General features: G+C 53.7%; 2 protein-coding genes across 3 annotated transcripts in view; one reads left to right on the top strand and one right to left on the bottom strand.

The window, feature by feature from the left end:
- Nucleotides 1–5,530, bottom strand: part of SPATS1 (spermatogenesis associated serine rich 1) — a 53,139-nt gene extending 47,609 nt beyond the window's left edge. Inside the window, exon 1 of the mRNA XM_024766337.1 lies at nucleotides 5,411–5,530. Within this exon, the coding sequence (XP_024622105.1) occupies nucleotides 5,411–5,448 (38 nt within the window). The 5' untranslated portion in view covers nucleotides 5,449–5,530. The remainder of the gene's footprint in view (nucleotides 1–5,410) is intronic.
- The window catches only part of AARS2 (alanyl-tRNA synthetase 2, mitochondrial), a 13,274-nt gene continuing 1,946 nt past the window's right edge, over nucleotides 5,296–16,623 (top strand). Inside the window, exons 1-21 of one of the 2 annotated variants that reach the window (XM_024766334.1) lie at nucleotides 5,296–5,705; nucleotides 6,342–6,533; nucleotides 7,081–7,226; nucleotides 7,430–7,597; nucleotides 8,143–8,287; nucleotides 10,433–10,578; nucleotides 10,781–10,889; nucleotides 11,264–11,302; nucleotides 11,379–11,490; nucleotides 11,945–12,078; nucleotides 12,531–12,675; nucleotides 12,912–13,084; nucleotides 13,208–13,321; nucleotides 13,420–13,560; nucleotides 14,252–14,389; nucleotides 14,489–14,598; nucleotides 14,751–14,859; nucleotides 15,157–15,279; nucleotides 15,529–15,639; nucleotides 16,183–16,299; nucleotides 16,413–16,523. In XM_024766334.1, the coding sequence (XP_024622102.1) occupies nucleotides 5,463–5,705; nucleotides 6,342–6,533; nucleotides 7,081–7,226; nucleotides 7,430–7,597; nucleotides 8,143–8,287; nucleotides 10,433–10,578; nucleotides 10,781–10,889; nucleotides 11,264–11,302; nucleotides 11,379–11,490; nucleotides 11,945–12,078; nucleotides 12,531–12,675; nucleotides 12,912–13,084; nucleotides 13,208–13,321; nucleotides 13,420–13,560; nucleotides 14,252–14,389; nucleotides 14,489–14,598; nucleotides 14,751–14,859; nucleotides 15,157–15,279; nucleotides 15,529–15,639; nucleotides 16,183–16,299; nucleotides 16,413–16,523 (2,826 nt within the window). In that variant the 5' untranslated portion in view covers nucleotides 5,296–5,462. The remainder of the gene's footprint in view (nucleotides 5,706–6,341; nucleotides 6,534–7,080; nucleotides 7,227–7,429; nucleotides 7,598–8,142; nucleotides 8,288–10,432; nucleotides 10,579–10,780; nucleotides 10,890–11,263; nucleotides 11,303–11,378; nucleotides 11,491–11,944; nucleotides 12,079–12,530; nucleotides 12,676–12,911; nucleotides 13,085–13,207; nucleotides 13,322–13,419; nucleotides 13,561–14,251; nucleotides 14,390–14,488; nucleotides 14,599–14,750; nucleotides 14,860–15,156; nucleotides 15,280–15,528; nucleotides 15,640–16,182; nucleotides 16,300–16,412; nucleotides 16,524–16,623) is intronic. The other variant, XM_024766335.1, reaches the window with a different exon arrangement.

Below are 16,623 nucleotides of genomic sequence, written 5' to 3'. Positions count from 1 at the left end.
TATGTATATATGTGTGTATGTATGTATATATATATATATATATATATATATATATATATATATATATATATATATATAGTAGCTCTATCTCCACATATAGCCTGAATCCAACCACTTCTTGTCTCCACTGCTGCAGTCCTATCACTTCTTTCTTGGAAAACAACATCCTAATATGCGTTCCTGCTTCCCCTCTTGTCCCCATAGTTCATTCTCTCCCAGGGGAAAGGTCTTTCAAAGGCGTAAATCAGATCATGTTGCTCCCTTACTTAAAACCCTCTAATGGAACATTTTATCTGTAACTATATATTCTCCCTGTCTGTGTCCTCTATAAAAACCTAGAAACAATGATTAAACCAGTAGCAATGAGCATCCCCAGCACCCAGTTTGTAGTTCTGAACTATGGTTTCCCACTAAAAGTAACCAGGATTTTTGGAAATGGCTGATTCCAAGTCTGGGGTAAGAAATGTCTGGGGTTGGCAAACTTTTTTCAAAGGACCAGACAGTATCTTAGATTTTGCAGGCCAAGAAGCAAAATCAAGGATATTATGTAGGTACTTATATAACCATTTAAATGTAACCATTTAAAAATGCATAAGGACAAACCCGAGCACTGCGACCCTCGAAGGTCCACTAATCCTTGAATTTCCGATCCCAGGAGGCTCCGACCCTTCCACCCCACCATCTGCTCTCCCAGCTCTAGCTGGGTTCCCGAGAGCGCCGGGCGCCGCTGCCGCTACCCTCCCCCGCCGCTGGTCCTTACCACCTTCGCGTCTCTTAGCAACAGGCCGACGCAACCTCCACCCTCCCTAGACTCCGGGTGGGGAGGAGGGGAGCGAGCACGCATGCGCCCAAGGAGCTCCCGGCTCCACCCACCCTCTCCGGGAGAAAAAGGAGATCACTGGAGCACCCAAGCCCAAGGGCCTGGTCCCAAGCCAAAGTCTGTGTCCACACTCTTCCCACAAGTCCTCTACCACACCCTTGGCCTGGTAGAGGAGAGGCAGCAACAGCACCACCATGGAGCCTGGTAGAAATACAGAATTTCAACCTCACCCCAGACCTACTGAATCAGTGTCTGCATTTTTAACAAGATCCCGGGAGATTCCTATGCATATTAACGTTTGACAAGCGTTGCTTTCACAATAAAGCGTTGCTTTATTTAAGGCAAAGCCATAAATAAATACATCGGGGGCTTCCCTGGTGGCACAGTGGTTAAGAACCTGCCTGCCAATTCAGGGGACATCCCTGAAGCCGATCCCTGGTCTGGGAAGATCCCACACGCCGTGGGGCAACTAAGCCCGTGTGCCACAACTACTGAGCCCGTGTGCCACAACTACCGAAACCTGCGCGCCTAGAGCCCGTGCAACACAACAAAGAGTACCCCCCGCTCCCCACAACTAGGGAGAAGCCCACACACAGCAATGAAGACCCAAAGTAGACAAAAATAAATTTATTAAAAAATTAATAATAGGGGTTTCCCTGGTGGCACAGTGGTTGAGAGTTCTGGGTGGGGAGGAGGGGAGCGAGCACGCATGCGCCCAAGGAGCTCCCGGCTCCACCCACCCTCTCCGGGAGAAAAAGGAGATCACTGGAGCACCCAAGCCCAAGGGCCTGGTCCCAAGCCAAAGTCTGTGTCCACACTCTTCCCACAAGTCCTCTACCACACCCTTGGCCTGGTAGAGGAGAGGCAGCAACAGCACCACCATGGAGCCTGGTAGAAATACAGAATTTCAACCTCACCCCAGACCTACTGAATCAGTGTCTGCATTTTTAACAAGATCCCGGGAGATTCCTATGCATATTAACGTTTGACAAGCGTTGCTTTCACAATAAAGCGTTGCTTTATTTAAGGCAAAGCCATAAATAAATACATCGGGGGCTTCCCTGGTGGCACAGTGGTTAAGAACCTGCCTGCCAATTCAGGGGACATCCCTGAAGCCGATCCCTGGTCTGGGAAGATCCCACACGCCGTGGGGCAACTAAGCCCGTGTGCCACAACTACTGAGCCCGTGTGCCACAACTACCGAAACCTGCGCGCCTAGAGCCCGTGCAACACAACAAAGAGTACCCCCCGCTCCCCACAACTAGGGAGAAGCCCACACACAGCAATGAAGACCCAAAGTAGCCAAAAATAAATTTATTAAAAAATTAATAATAGGGGTTTCCCTGGTGGCACAGTGGTTGAGAGTCTGCCTGCCGATGCAGGAGACGCGGGTTTGTGGCCCTGTTCGGGAAGATCCCACATGCCGCAGAGCGGCTGGGGCCGTAAGCCATGGCCGCTGAGCCTGTGTGTCCGGAGCCTGTGCTCCGCAACGGGAGAGGCCACAACAGTGAGAGGCCCACGTACCGCAAAAAACAAAAATTAATAATAAATACATAAAAATAGGAACACTTCTTGTAGGTTGAACTTTTAACCTAGACCCTAAAAAACAGCCTTTATGATTTACAAGCAGAAGTTCCCACAGCCGAGTTCCTTATGCTTAGCAAGGGTGAAAATCCCCTCGTGTCTCCTCTGACCATCCGTCCAGGACGAATGCATCACTGACCTCAGGTTCCTGCTCTCAAAGTCAGTGGGGAAATCAGGAAGGCCAATTTCCATTCCCAGTGTAAAGGCATTACTTCTTATGAATAATGTGGAAAGAGAAGGCTCAAAGAATGGGCTCCTTGGGCTTGCCAAGATAAGTAAGTCAGACAGCAACATAAGGGCAATTCCAGCCCCAGGGAAGGCAGTACCCAAACCTTGCTGTACAGCAGCTCCCAGGAGACAGACCCCATTTCCATTTTAAACCCCCAAACGAAATTTCTATTATTATTAAGACATACGAGAACTCCTAAGAGAAGTTCTGAGGTCAGTAACTTCCCACTCTGGTGAGTTGTCTCCATATTCATCTGTCTTGGGAAACTGCAGAACTTAAATTTAACTTCCTCATCAGATGACAGTGGCAAATCAGAATAAGCACATCCCAATCCTAGAAGAACCACTTTGCTTCACTGGGGAATATCAAAAAGAAGAGACTGACTCACCAGAGGACACCACATTCCAAAAAAAAAAAATCATTTTTAATGGCAAGGACAAAATAACAAGATGGGGGGGAAAAAACGTTCTTCAAACAGAAAACAACGCAAAATACCCATTTCTAAAAATCCATGATGCATACTACAACATGGATAAGCCTTGAAAACATTATGCTAAGTGAAAGGAGCCAGTCACATAGGACCATATATTGTATGATTCAATTTATATGAAATGTTCAGAATAGGTAAATCTTTAGAGATAGAAAGTAATTAGTGATTGCCTAGGGCTGGGAGGCATGCAGGAATTGGGGGTTAATAGCTAAAGGGTATGGGGTTTCTTTTGGAGGTGATGAAAATGATCTCAATATTCTAAAAGTTAGATAACAACTCAGTGAATGTACTAAAAGCCATTTGAATTGTGAACTTTAAGTGGGTGAATTGTATGGTATGTGAATCATATTTCATTAAAGCTGTTTGGAAAAAAAAATCCATGGCTCCACTCTAGATCCACAATAGTCTAAAAACATGGAGTTCCTACTATGATGCAAAGACTTTCTGGGCAAAATCTGAAGGAGAAAAAAAGGTGACGTCAGTACTGGGTAGAGGACCTTACTAGATTTCTCTAGCAAAACGCTCCCATCTCAATTTGGGGAAGAATTCCACAGTCTTGTCTCGAGATCATGAATCTCACAGAAATCCCCATCTGGCTTTAGGTTCCTGTTCCAAAAATACTGGAAAAACCAACAGGCAAAACACTTTCAAAACAACACCTTTAATCTACGTGGGCAAGGGAAGAAACAGAGGATCACAGGATAGATGCCATGGGTTCTGTCAGAATACAAAGTCGAGAATTCATTATCACTATAGAAACTCAAGTCCAAAAAAAGAGTACACATTTCCCAAGGAAACTGTCTTCGAAGTCCCTGAAAAACATAACTCACAAAGAATGGTGGCCAAAAGAGCTCAGCTGGATGGCTGAAGCCTTAGAGGTGATCACACTGACCTCAGCTCTGCTGCCCCTATTGGGCTTTAACTTTATCAAATTCTCTTCTCTACCTGCTTAATTTCCCACACCAAGAGCAGAGGGTATCAAGAGAAGCCCGTGAAGAATCTGGCTCCACCCACAAATGCTTGTGTTGGCCTCATGGTCACAGCTGTTACCATGGAGAGTAGGACAGAAAGGGAGGTGGAAAAGGTGTCTCTCTTACCCTAAAGCAAAACACACAAAACCCTAGGGCATTGGGAGGGAGGAAGGGAGGGGGAGGGAGAGAGTGAGAGAGAGAGAGAGAGAGAGAGAGAGAGAGAGAGAAATCTCTTCAGCAATCATCCAAGAGCTTCGACCTGCCCTGATGGCCTGGAGTCTCTCTAATCCCCAGGCACATTAAAAGACCAAATGTTATTAAGCAGTTAATAATGGAACAGATGCTGCTTGGCTTCTGTCTTCGCTAAACTCCTGCTCCAAAGGGCCTGCTTCACTCCGTAAGAACAAAATGGCCATTTCCAATGCCAAGGGCAAAAATAACCAGGAAGTACACAGCACACTGTCTGACACATAGTAGTTATCAATAAATATTAGTTGAATGACTCTTGAATGAATGCTGATATCACCTCCCTTGGCCATCTCTGCCTTCTTCCCTCAGCCTGGAAACACACACACACACACACACACACACACACGTATACATACACCACACAGAGTTGAATCCACACCTTTTCACTGCAACTGTATTTGTAACCTTGCAAAATTAATAAACATAACTGTATAAACAACAAGGTCCTACTGTATAGCACAGGGAACTATATTCAGTATCCTGTGATAAACCATAATGGAAAAGAATATGAAAAAGAATGTATATATGTATAACTGAGTCACTTTGCTGTACAGCAGTAATTAACACAACACTGTAAATCAACTATACTTCAATAAAAAATAAAGAAAAATAAAAGTAACATGGAAATGAAAAAATTAAACATAATTATCATTGCTATAATATATATTTCTGGAGAGCAGGGATTTTTGTCAGTTTTTTTTTTTTTTTTTTTTGGTCTGTGCCTTGTGGCTTGCGGGATCTTAGTTTCCCCACGAGGGATCCAACCCCGCCCCAGCAGTGAAAGCTCCAGAATCCTAACCACTGGACCACCAGGGAATTCCCTGTCAGTTTTGTTACTAATGTACCTTAAGCGCCTAAAATAATGCCTGGCACACAGTTACCTCTCAATGAATATTTGTTGAATGCCAAATGAATTAAGGGCCTACTGTGTTCCAGGCCGCTTGTGTTAGATGGACTCTGGCAGGCGCCTCCTTCCCAATCACCTCCACCCGGAGGCAGAAGCTGCTTTGACTCTTTCTGTAGCCAGGGGTCGCTGTAGGAAACGCCTGGTCTCCTTCTCAAGTTACCTTCTATCCCGCACTGCCCTTTGACCCCGTGAAGTCATTGCCCCGAGTTAAGATGGCGACGTCGGTGGCAGCTGCAGCCGGGCGACTTCGGCGGGCCATTCGAAGGACGCCGCAATGGCGGGGCCCCAGCCGTCGGGCGCTCTCATCCGAGGCCCCTCCAACCCAGGCCGCGGCCGTGCGGGACGCCTTCCTGAGCTTCTTTCGGGACCGGCATGGCCACCAAGTGGTGCCATCCGCTTCCGTGAGGCCCCGCGGCGACCCCAGCTTGCTTTTCGTCAACGCGGGCATGAACCAGGTAGGGACTGAGCCACGCTGATCCGGGCGGAGTTTGTGACTTGTTCCTGAGAGAAAGGCGTTGCGGGATTGGACAAAAGAAGCGAAGGGCGGAGCTCCTAGCTTTCGGGGGAAAGAGGGCTGTGTGTGGTTAGGCTTCGAGATTGGGGCGCAAATTAGGGCTTGGAGAGGGCTCCACCGGGCAACTTCTGAGTTGAGGTTGAGTTTTAGGTCCAGGAATGGCGGGTGTGGAGTCCCGTGGGGGAAGTCTGGCTTCATTTATTAGTTCTTTAAATAAAGATAAGTCATTCATTAAAATAGATGTTGAGCACATGCTACGTGCTAGACTGGGTTCTCTAAGCTTTTGACTTTGAGCACCACTAACCTTCTCTAGACTTGCTCTATTTCCAGCCACCAACACATTCCTCCTTCTTTTACCTTGCTTATTTTACTAGCAGAGTCTCTGTTTCATGATTTATTTACCCCTTGTCTGCCCAGACACACCAGAGATGGGTGCCCCCACGCTCCCAATGTGCCCCCCTGGCCTCTCAGGGGCACGGTGAGCCTTCACTCTGAACTACCATCTCTCTCCACACCCTCCACGTTTCCCTTCTGCTGAGGGTCTGGGCTATCTCTCTCGCCCTTCATCTGTTTCCAGTTCAAGCCAATCTTCCTGGGCACTGTGGATCCACGAAGCGAGATGGCAGGCTTCCGACGTGTGGCCAACAGCCAGAAATGTGTGAGGGCTGGAGGACGCCACAGCGACCTGGAGGATGTGGGCCGAGACCTTTCCCATCATACCTTCTTTGAGATGCTTGGCAATTGGGCCTTTCGGGGGGTATATTTTAAGGTGAGTCTCCAGGAAGCCCTGGAGTTAGGAAAGGGTCAGTGGTCAGCCAAGAAGGGGGTCAAGGTTAGTCCTGTCTCCACTCTTAGAGTCTGCTTAGGGAGGGCTTCAGACCAGACACAGAGGCAAAGTGCTAGATGAACACTTATAATAGGAATGTGTCTCGTTTCCCTGATTGGGTCGTAAACTCCTTGAGGGCCAGGACTATGCCTCCCGCCTAATGGCTGGTCAGTAATTATTGTATGAACAAATGGTGAGACACCAATACTAAAGTGCAGGAGTTAAAAATCATCCCAGGCTAGGGTGGAGAGAGGATTTCATGGAGAAGGTGGGACTTGAAAGAATGTAGGATTCAGAAGAGGGAGGAAGCTTTCTATGCAGGAAAAACTCAGAATGAGAAATAGTCATGGCTTGTTCTGGAAACAACGTGGGCAGTGGAAATGGTTTTGTCTTAAGCTGAGGGCTGAACTCATGTGGCTTGATTGGAACTTCAGTGGGGCCTTCTTCTCACCCATTTTCCTCTTCCCAATGGGTTTGCACTGCACTGCAGGAGGAGGCTTGCAGCATGGCCTGGGAACTGCTGACTCAGGTCTATGGGATCCCTGAGGACAGGCTCTGGGTCTCCTACTTTGGTGGTGACCCCAAGGCTGGGCTGGGCCCGGACCTGGAGAGCAGGGACATCTGGCTCAAGTTAGGGTGAGTCCACCCCCACTTATGTCCACTCCTGGAGCACAAGAGGACTGGAAAATAGAGACTACCAGCGAGTCTCGGCATATCCCGGGACGGTGTAGGGTCAGCCCTGTTCCGCCTCCTGCTGAGCTTAATGGAAGGGTTCTCCTGGCAGAGGGGTCCCAGGTGCTGCCTTTGTCTGCCCACCACCCGTCTGGCTTCCTTCCCAGGGTGCCTGCCAGCCGCATGCTCTCCTTTGGACCACAGGAGAACTTCTGGGAGATGGGGGATACTGGCCCTTGTGGGCCCTGTACTGAGATCCACTATGACCTGGCTGCTGGGGTGGGAGCCCCCCAGCTGGTGGAGCTTTGGAATCTCGTCTTCATGCAGCACAACAGGTAATGGGGTGCGAGAGCAGGAGGGAATTCCCTGACTGGAAGTGAAAAAGTCGGCAGTCAGGACACTTTCATCCATTTTTTATAAAAACAAACACTTAAACGGCATTTACAACGTGCCAGGCATATTTCTAAACACTTTTCAGATCCTCGTCTTTGCCCATAACAGTTGAAACTAGTCACTGCTGCTCTCCAGACTCTGCTCTCTTATATGATGGAGTTGAACTTGATGATCTCTTAAGATTTTCTACCAGCCTTGACATGTCTCTTTCTAAAGCAAAGAATTGTGTCCCAGAAAGGGGAGGCCTGGGTCCAGCCAAGGGCCCAAGCAGAGGGTGAAGGTGGAGATCACTCTTTATGAGAAAGGACGGGACCCAAGGCCATCGTCATCTGCTTTTGGGGGTGGGGGTGGGGGGATGATACTGCCCTCTGGTTCCTCCCATTGTCAGCGCCCCAGGACCCTCCCCCATCCCTTTATGCCACTTGAGCGTCTGCCTCATACCTGTAATCCTGTGGGGGGCCTCAACTTGCATACCCTTCCTGGCCAGAGAGGCAGATGGAAGCCTGCAGCCCCTGCCCCAGCGGCACGTGGACACGGGAATGGGCCTGGAAAGGCTGCTGGCCGTGTTGCAAGGCAGACGCTCCACCTATGACACCGACCTCTTTTCCCCACTGCTCAGTGCCATACACCAGGTGAGCCCACCTCTTCCCTTCCAGAAGCCCCTCTGACCTGCTCTCACCAGTGCTCACTGCCATTGCTTTCCATCTTTGTTGAGAACTCAGAATATTTTCTTGCCTGTGGGGACAGTGACCAGCCAAGGATACAAAGGTGTCAGATGTGAGGCTCCGATTCATATTTACTACCTGATGTTCCTCCTGACTCCTTCCTTCCTTCATTTGTTCAAAAAATATGTGTTGAGTGCCTACTTTGTGTTAAATCTTTGTGCTTGGTTCAGGAGATACAGCAGTAAAGAGAAAAGAGATCATGGAGATTACATTCTAGCCTAAGAAATAGGTAATAAATAAATGTATTAAAGAACAAGATAGCAGTTTACAGATTGTGAATAGGCAGTAAACCTGGGTGATAGTAATTGGCAGGGGACAGGGGGTAGAGAAGAATCTTAGATGACATGTTTGGGGAAGGCTCACCAAGGAGATATCTCTGAGCTGAAACCTGAAAGAAGAATCAGCCACAGGAAACTCATTCCAGGCAGAGGCAACAGCAAATACCAAGGCCCTGGTGCAGGAAAGGAACAAAAAGTGGCCAGCCAGCTAAAGTAGAATCACGTGGGATACAGTTGGAGTGTGTGTGGGTTCGCTCTTGCTGTATAATAAACCACCTAACATTTTGTGGCTGAAAGCAACGACCATTTATATAGCGTACGAGACTGTGGACAAGCAATGTAGGCTGGGCTCAGCTGGGTCACTCTTGGTCCTGTATGAGCTCACTCATACATCTGTGGTCAGCTGCTAGGCAGCTCTACTTCTGGGAGTTGGCTGGCTGTCAGTTTAGGGCTGTGGCAATGACCGGGTTGTATGTCTGTCATCCAGCAGGGTAGCTCGGGCCTGTTCACATGACAGGTTGGCAAGGTTCCAAGAAGGAGAGTGGAAGCACATGAGGCCTCTTGAGGCCTGGGCTCAGAACAGTGTCATTTCCACCACATTCTGTTGGCCAAAGCAAGTCACAAGTCTAGCCCAGATCCAAGGGATGGAGAAATAAATTCTATTCCTTGATAGGAAGCACCTGTAAAGTCACACTGCAAAGTGGCATGCACACAGGAAAGGGAAGGACTGTGGCCAATTTTGCAAATAGTCTACCAAAGAGAGGAAGGCAGGAGTCAGATCTTGTGGGGCCTTGAAGTCCAAAGTGAGTCTTTTATTCTAAATGTGGTGAGATGGGCTCCAAGGTGGGAGGGGCACGATCTGACTGACACTTTTAAAAGGCCACTCCTGTTGCCGTGTGAAGGATAGGCTGGAAGGAGACCAGAGCAGAAGCTGAGAAGCCAATTGGGAGCCTATTTCATAGTTGAGGAAAGATAATAGGGTGTGGCTTAGGTTGGTAGCAGTGGAAGTGGAGAAAAGTAGATTGATTTGAGAGATCTCATGGAGGTAGACACAAAAGGCCCCACTGATGGATTGGATGGGGAGAGGAAAGAAAGGCAAGCCTGGCTCCCGAGTTTTTGACTTGAGTAATGTGGTGAATGGCAGGACTGTTTATTGAGGGGGGAAGCTTGGGGACGAGACAGGTTTGGAGCTGGATGAATCAAGCACTCTGCTTTGGGGCACAGCTTAATGTATTCACAGCTCACACACTCCTTCCCTGCGCCCATAGAGGCTGTAGAGGCAGGTGTGGGGAATGAAGAGCACCTGGGTGGGACGGTCCTGGTTCAAATCTCGGATCTGCTCTTGAATTGCGTGCCCTTGTAGAACTTAGCTTCTCTGAGTCTCACTTTCCTCTTTTTTTGTTTGTTTTTATTTTTTTCCACTTTTTTTTGGTCTAGTCTTTGTTTTGTTTTGTTTTTCTTCTCCACTTTCCACTTTAACACCTTCCAGAACAGGAAGTTTTAGGGATTAGACACCGTATCATTCAAGTACCCACCCGGTTCTGATAATAGAAATTCAGTAAATGATCACAGCTGTGCTCCTTGCCTGTGCTGAATGTGGGCCCCAGGAGGCAGGGACTGGCTCTCTTTCACCTTTGAAGCTTCTCTGGCCCAGGCCATTCCAGATGCGGTCAGCTTTAGGGGTGAGGGCAGATGCTCCAGGAGTGATGGAGAGTGTCCCTCCTGGGCCAGGGCAGGCAGGGCCGGCAGCCATGTCTCCTCTCCTGCTTCCCAGGGTTGCGGGGCACCCCCTTACTCGGGCCGGGTCGGGGCAGCAGACGAGGGGCACACAGACACAGCGTACCGTGTGGTGGCTGACCACATCCGCACGCTCAGCGTCTGCATCGCCGATGGCGTCTCTCCTGGGATGTCTGGTGCACCGTGAGTCTGGAAGGAGGGCTACCGCAGGGGCAGGGGCTGCTGGGGGTTGCAGGGGAGAGGAGGGAGGAGACGGAGAGGTGGGTCGGGTTGAGATGGCAGGAGGAGGGGGAAGCGAGCACACACTCTGGACCTTGCCCTCCCCTCGCCGCTCCCTGCTGACCAGGGGCTGCTGGGGGCTCATCTGGGCTCTGAATCCTTCTAGGCTGGTACTTCGTCGGATCCTCCGTCGAGCCGTGCGGTTCTCTACAGAGTTGTTGCGGGCACCACCTGGCTTCCTGGGCAGCCTGGTGCCTGTAGTGGTGGAGACACTGGTAAGGGCAGAGCTTCCTCACTTCCCTGGGCCTCCCTGGGGTCTCAGGGAGCCTGTCGCTGAGCCCATACAGTGCCCCGGCCTGGGTTCCCCACCCTAAATGTCCAGCCCAGCGTCCTGTCAGTGAGCTTACAAACAGCAGGGAGCCTTCAGGAGGCCTTCTGGCCCAGGCTGCTGAGCCTCTGACCTCGGGACCCCCTTCTGCCCGTATCAGTGCCCCTCCCCGCAGAGAAACTGGTTCCCCATTTGGATCCCTCCCCCGTCCATCAGCCTCTCTGAGTCTCCATGGCAGGTGTCCCCAGGGAGGCCCAGGGTGGAGGTGCAGAGTGGGCTGGTTGCTTTTGACACCTCCTCAGCCCTGTCTGCCGCCCCCAGGGAGGTGCTTATCCGGAACTGCAGAGGAACTCAGCCCAGGTACTAGACTTGGATGGGGGACGGAGGGGCTCCCCCTCAGGAGACCTGGCTCCAGCCCTGCCCTGCCCCCATTCAGATAGCCAGCCTGGTGACAGCGGATGAGGAGGCCTTCCTGGCCTCCCTGCAGCAGGGTCGGCGGGTCATCGAGCGGACCCTGAGGCGCCTGGGGCCTTCCGATGCGTTCCCTGGTGAGCAGGGCACCTGGCCGAGGTGTGAGGGACCCACTTAGGCGAGCCAGGCCCAGGCCTCACATCCCGCCTCCTCCCCCACGTCCCTCTCCCCGTACTCTCTCTCCAGCACCCCCTTGCTTCTCCTCACTTACGTGCTGCCCAGCTGGCCCTGCCTCTGGTCTCTGCTTTCCAAGGCTGGCTTCATGCCGAGAATGAGCTTCTCACCTCCTTTGAAATCCCATATGCCAAGGGAGGACCCTGGGCTACCCCCAGCTCTGGCTTTGGGGCCTGAAGGTGACCCCTCTCCCGGGCCTGCCCAGTGTGGGGAGGGGGCACTTGTGCTTGGCACCCAGTGGCTTCTGTGTGGTCAGAAAAGCCCTGGCCCTTACTACTCCCTCACTTCTTCTCCCTCCCTCCATCCTGCCCCTCCTCCCTCAACACCCATTCTGTCCCTCGTCTTCCTTTCTCATAGCCGAAGTGGCCTGGTCCTTGTCACTGTCTGGGAACCTGGGGCTCCCCCTGGACCTGGTGAAACTGATGCTGGAGGAGAAAGGGGTGCAGCTGGACTCTGCTGGACTGGAGCGGCTGGCTCAGGAGGAGGCCCAGGTACAGGCTGGGGCACTTCCACACAGGGCTTTGCTGGGACAGGTTGGCCCCTTCCCCAGCCCTGAGTTCTTGTGGGAGGAGCTGCAGCTATTGAGGGAAACAGGAGTCTGAGGTAGGGTCTGTCCCCTCACTCAGGCCCCGCCCACAGTCCATGGAGGGGAACGCTAGTTCAGTGGGCCACACAGAGTAGCAGAAGGGGAGAGGTCAGCACAAGGTCCTAGAGAGGGGCCGTCAGGGGCAGCAGTGGGTGAGGGAGGCCTGGTCCTGAGACCCTCACACGAGGGTGGTTCACGAGCCAGCCCAGGGTCTCTAGCAGCCAGCCCAGCCTGAGGGCTTATTCCAGAGGGGTGCGGTGTTCACACAACTGTGTGGCAGGGACAGGGCTCTCCGGAGACTCAAGTCCCATTGCACTCTCCGTGCACCCCTTCCGTGCACACACGCCTGTCCCGCAGCACCGGGCACAGCAGGCCGAGCCAGTCCAGGAGCAGGGACTGCGGCTGGACGTCCACGCGCTGGGGGAGCTACAGCGCCGAGGGGTGCCCCCAACCGATGACAGCCCCAAATACAACTACTCCCTGCGACCCAGTGGCGGTTATGGTGAGAGCCTAGACTGAGGTGGGTGGCCACAGGCTTGCCTGACCGTGATTGGGAAGGACATCAGAGACCAGCTACCAGGCCTGTGCCTTCCCCGGGGTAGCCACTGGGGTTCTCTGGGGGCCCCAGCTGGAAGTGCCCCCCCAGCCCTGTGCCTGTTGACTTCAGGGAAGGCACAGACCCACATCCTGCATCCCAAGCCCCTGCCTGGCACTGATAACCATCCTTGGCCCTGGCAGAGTTCGGCACCTGTGAGGCCCAGGTGCTCCAGCTGTATACAGAGGACGGAACAGCTGTGGCCTCTGTGGGGGAAGGCCAGCGCTGTGGCCTCCTCCTGGACAAAACCAACTTCTACGCCGAACAGGGAGGTCAGGCTTCTGACCGAGGCTACCTGGTGCGGGTGGGACTGCAGGTGAGCCCCCCCAGCACCCCCTCACACACAAAGCCTCCAGCAGGAGGCAGACCTGAGCCAGAAGGGAACCAAGGGGAGGGAGAGGCTGCAAGCACTCAGTGCCTTGGCCCTGCCCTCCCCCAGGACGTGCTGTTCCCAGTGGCTCGGGCGCAGGTCTGCGGAGGCTTCATCCTGCATGAGGTGGCAGCCCCTGAGTGCCTAAAGGTGGGGGACCAGGTACAGCTGCACGTGGATGAGGTGAGGACCCCACCCCTGCTGTTCGTGATGTCCTGCAGCCCCTTTTCTCTCCCCATCCCCACCTACACCCAGGACCCTGGGTGACAAAAGTGTTTCAGGCCTGGCGTCTGAGCTGCATGGAGAAGCACACAGCCGTCCACCTACTAAACTGGGCGCTGCGGCAGGCCCTGGGCCCTGGCACAGAGCAGCGAGGGTCCCATCTCAATCCTGAGTGGCTGCGCTTCGACGTGGCCACGCAGGTGAGCAGGGCACAGAGGGGCAGCCTTCAAGTGAGGCGACGGGCTTAGAGGGAGTCTGGTAGTGTGGGAGTTTGGCCAGTAAGGGGGCCTGGGCTGCCTCTCGCTCAGTCACTGGAGGGCGTTGGGCGGGGGGCTTCCCATCAGGCTCCTCCTGCACCAGTGAGGGTTAGGCTAGCCAGTGTGTGGAGCCATCCCTTCACCTCCAGCCACCCAGCTTCCTTGTCCCTGCTGTCACCCAGGCCATTCTTGCTCAGGCTGAGCTGCCCTCTCCCTTTACTGCCATCCTGTCTCCTTGTACCTCTGGCTCAAATCCTCTGGGAAGTGCTCACTGACTAAATCTCGTTCCACCTGATTACTCCTTGCTCCTGCGTCTCCCCCATCCTGTATTTCTCTTCCACTGGCTGACCCTTGTTGTAAGCTCCCTGAGTCCAGAGCCTCCATTTTCTGTCTCTTCATCAACTTTCAGTGCCTAGTGAAAGGCCTGCAGCTTCCGATAGGCCCAACCCCCAGGTAGCTTTCTAAAGAAAAGAATTGTCATCTCTACAAATGTGTATTGAGCACATGTTATGTACTAACCCCTGTTCTAGAACCTGGGGGTAGTTCAGTGAACGCTGACCGCTTCTTCATGCATCACTCCCAGGCATGGGGCTGACTGCCTGTTGGTCTGTCTGTTTCCCCCCAACGCCCCTAGGCCCCATTGACCCCAGAGCAGCTCCGGGCAGTGGAGGGCACTGTGCAGAAGGCCGTGGGGCAGGATGAGGCCGTGTACATGGAGGAGGTGGCCCTGGCACGCACTGCCCATGTCCCTGGCCTGCGCTCTCTGGATGAGGTGTGCTGGGGGAGCCCACAGGATGGAGGTTGCCTGCCCGCCCCCCCACCCTCCCCTCCCCTCAGGTCCCTTAACAGACCTGTGCCCTCTCACTGTCAGGTATACCCAGACCCTGTGCGGGTGGTGTCTGTGGGTGTGCCTGTGGCCCAGGCGCTGAACCCAGCCTCCCAGGCTGCACTGCAGACTTCTGTGGAGCTGTGCTGTGGGACGTGAGTCACTCCTCTCTGCCTGCTCTGACCTGGGGCCCTGGACCTCCTCCCTTCCCTGGTCTTTGGAGCCACCAGCCCCTGGTTTGGAGCTCAGGCTGCTCTTTTCTCTCCCGTCGTCACCCCAGCTTCCTCCTCCCTCCCTCTGCCCACAGACACCTGCTACGCACAGGGGCTATAGGGGACCTAGTCATCATCGGGGAGCGCCAGCTCGCCAAGGGTACCACCCGCCTGCTGGCCATCACTGGGGAGCAGGCCCAGCAGGTCAGCACGCCAGCAGGGCCTGGGAGGCTTCTGGGTGTGGATGGGGGTCAGAGAGCACACAGCAGATGCTCTCAGGCCAGGGGATGCCCAGCAGCAGAACCAGTGTTCATACCTGAGCACCAGGACGGCCCTACCAGCTGCTGGTAGCTGGCACCTGTTGTGATTATTTGGTACCTTGATGGGTCCTGATTGTTCAGTGTTTCTAACTTGGTCCTGCCCAGGAACGGGTTGAGAGTGCCTGTCTTGGAGAGGGAAGGTAAGCCAAGCAGTCCTGACCATCCGGTTCCCTCCCTGCAGGCCCGAGAGGTGGGCCAGAGCCTGGCCCAGGAGGTAGAAGCAGCCGCGGCGCGGCTGAGTCAGGGCAGCCGGGATGTGGTGGAGGCTCAGCGGCTGTCCAAGGAGATGGGACGACTCACTGATGTGAGGGCCACCCCCAGCATGGAGCTGTCCCCTCCCTCTCCTGGCCATGTTCCCTTCCCCGTGCATTCCTGGACCCTGCCCGTCTCTCCCCAGCATTCCTGTTAGACTTCAGCTGGCCCAGATATTTGTCGGTTGTCTGCAGGGTGGGATGTGGTGGGTGTGGTCTCTTCCCTGGCCTTGCTGGTGGTCCCTGCCTCAGAGACCGTGGCTCAGGGAGGGCAGGGATTGTTGTACTGCTTCTGACCATAGGCCGTGGACACTGCCGTGATGCCCCAGTGGCAGCGGCGGGAGCTTCAGGCCACACTGAAGGCGCTACGGCGGCGTGCCAACACTGCTGTCAGGAAACTGGAAATGGTGCAGGTAAGAGGAGGTCCATCTGCACCCAGGGGGGGCAGATGCCAGGCACACCCAGCAAGGGTCAGAGATGCTCTAGCACGCACGCTGAGAAGCCTCAAAGCCTGGCAGGGGGTTGGGGGTGGGTGGCAGCTCCCCCCTCTCCTGCCAGCTGAGTGCCATCATCAGGCCATTTCCCCACTTCGCTCTCTGCCAAACTGGGTATCTCCCTCAACTCCCAAGTCTGGCTCAGACTCTCCCTCCAGGAAGCTGACTTGATGGCGCCATTCAGCCCTAATTGCTCCTTGACTGTGGATCCTTCCCCTCCGCCCCCTCCCACCCATATGTGCTCCGGCCTTAGTCCTTTCACCTTCAGCAGCTTATTTGTAGGGGCCTGGAGCTATGATGAAAGGGAGGAGGTGAGGGGGTAGAGGAAGAACCCAGGGGGGACCCAAAAGAAGGAGGCCATTCTAGGCAGAACCCCTGGCACCTTTGCTGGGGGAAGGGGGCCGTGGGAGGGGATTTCTGTTCTGGGGCTCAGTTCAGAACTGGGGGCTGATTGCCTCCCAGCCCGACCCCCGTGCTGTCCTTCCTGCCTCACAGGCTGCACAGAAAACCCAGGAGCTGCTACAGCAGCACTCGGAGGGGCCCCTGATTGTGGACACAGTTCATGCTGAGTCCCTCTCAGTAAGTGTTGCGATTGGGGATGGCCCCAGGGTCTGGGGAGGGGAAAGTCCTGGCAGGGAGGAAGCTGGGAGTGCGGGGAGCTGTGAGGTCACCATCTCCCCTCCCTTGTGCAGGTGCTGGTGAAGGTGGTCCGGCAGCTGTGTAAGCAGGCGCCCAGCACGTCTGTGCTGCTACTCAGCCCCCAGCCTCTGGGGCAGGTGCTGTGTGCCTGTCAGGTAGCCCAGGTAAGGAAAGAGGGAGGGCAGCTCCCACCCCACCCGTCTCCTGGTCCAGCTCTCTGATTCCACACCTTTTATTCCTTCCACACGAGGGAGCCACAGCTGG

This window comes from Neophocaena asiaeorientalis, unplaced genomic scaffold (genome assembly GCF_003031525.2).
Source record: "Neophocaena asiaeorientalis asiaeorientalis breed wild unplaced genomic scaffold, Neophocaena_asiaeorientalis_V1.1 scaffold46, whole genome shotgun sequence".
Classification (NCBI taxonomy): domain Eukaryota; kingdom Metazoa; phylum Chordata; class Mammalia; order Artiodactyla; family Phocoenidae; genus Neophocaena; species Neophocaena asiaeorientalis.
This window is presented reverse-complemented; position numbering and strand designations above follow the sequence as displayed.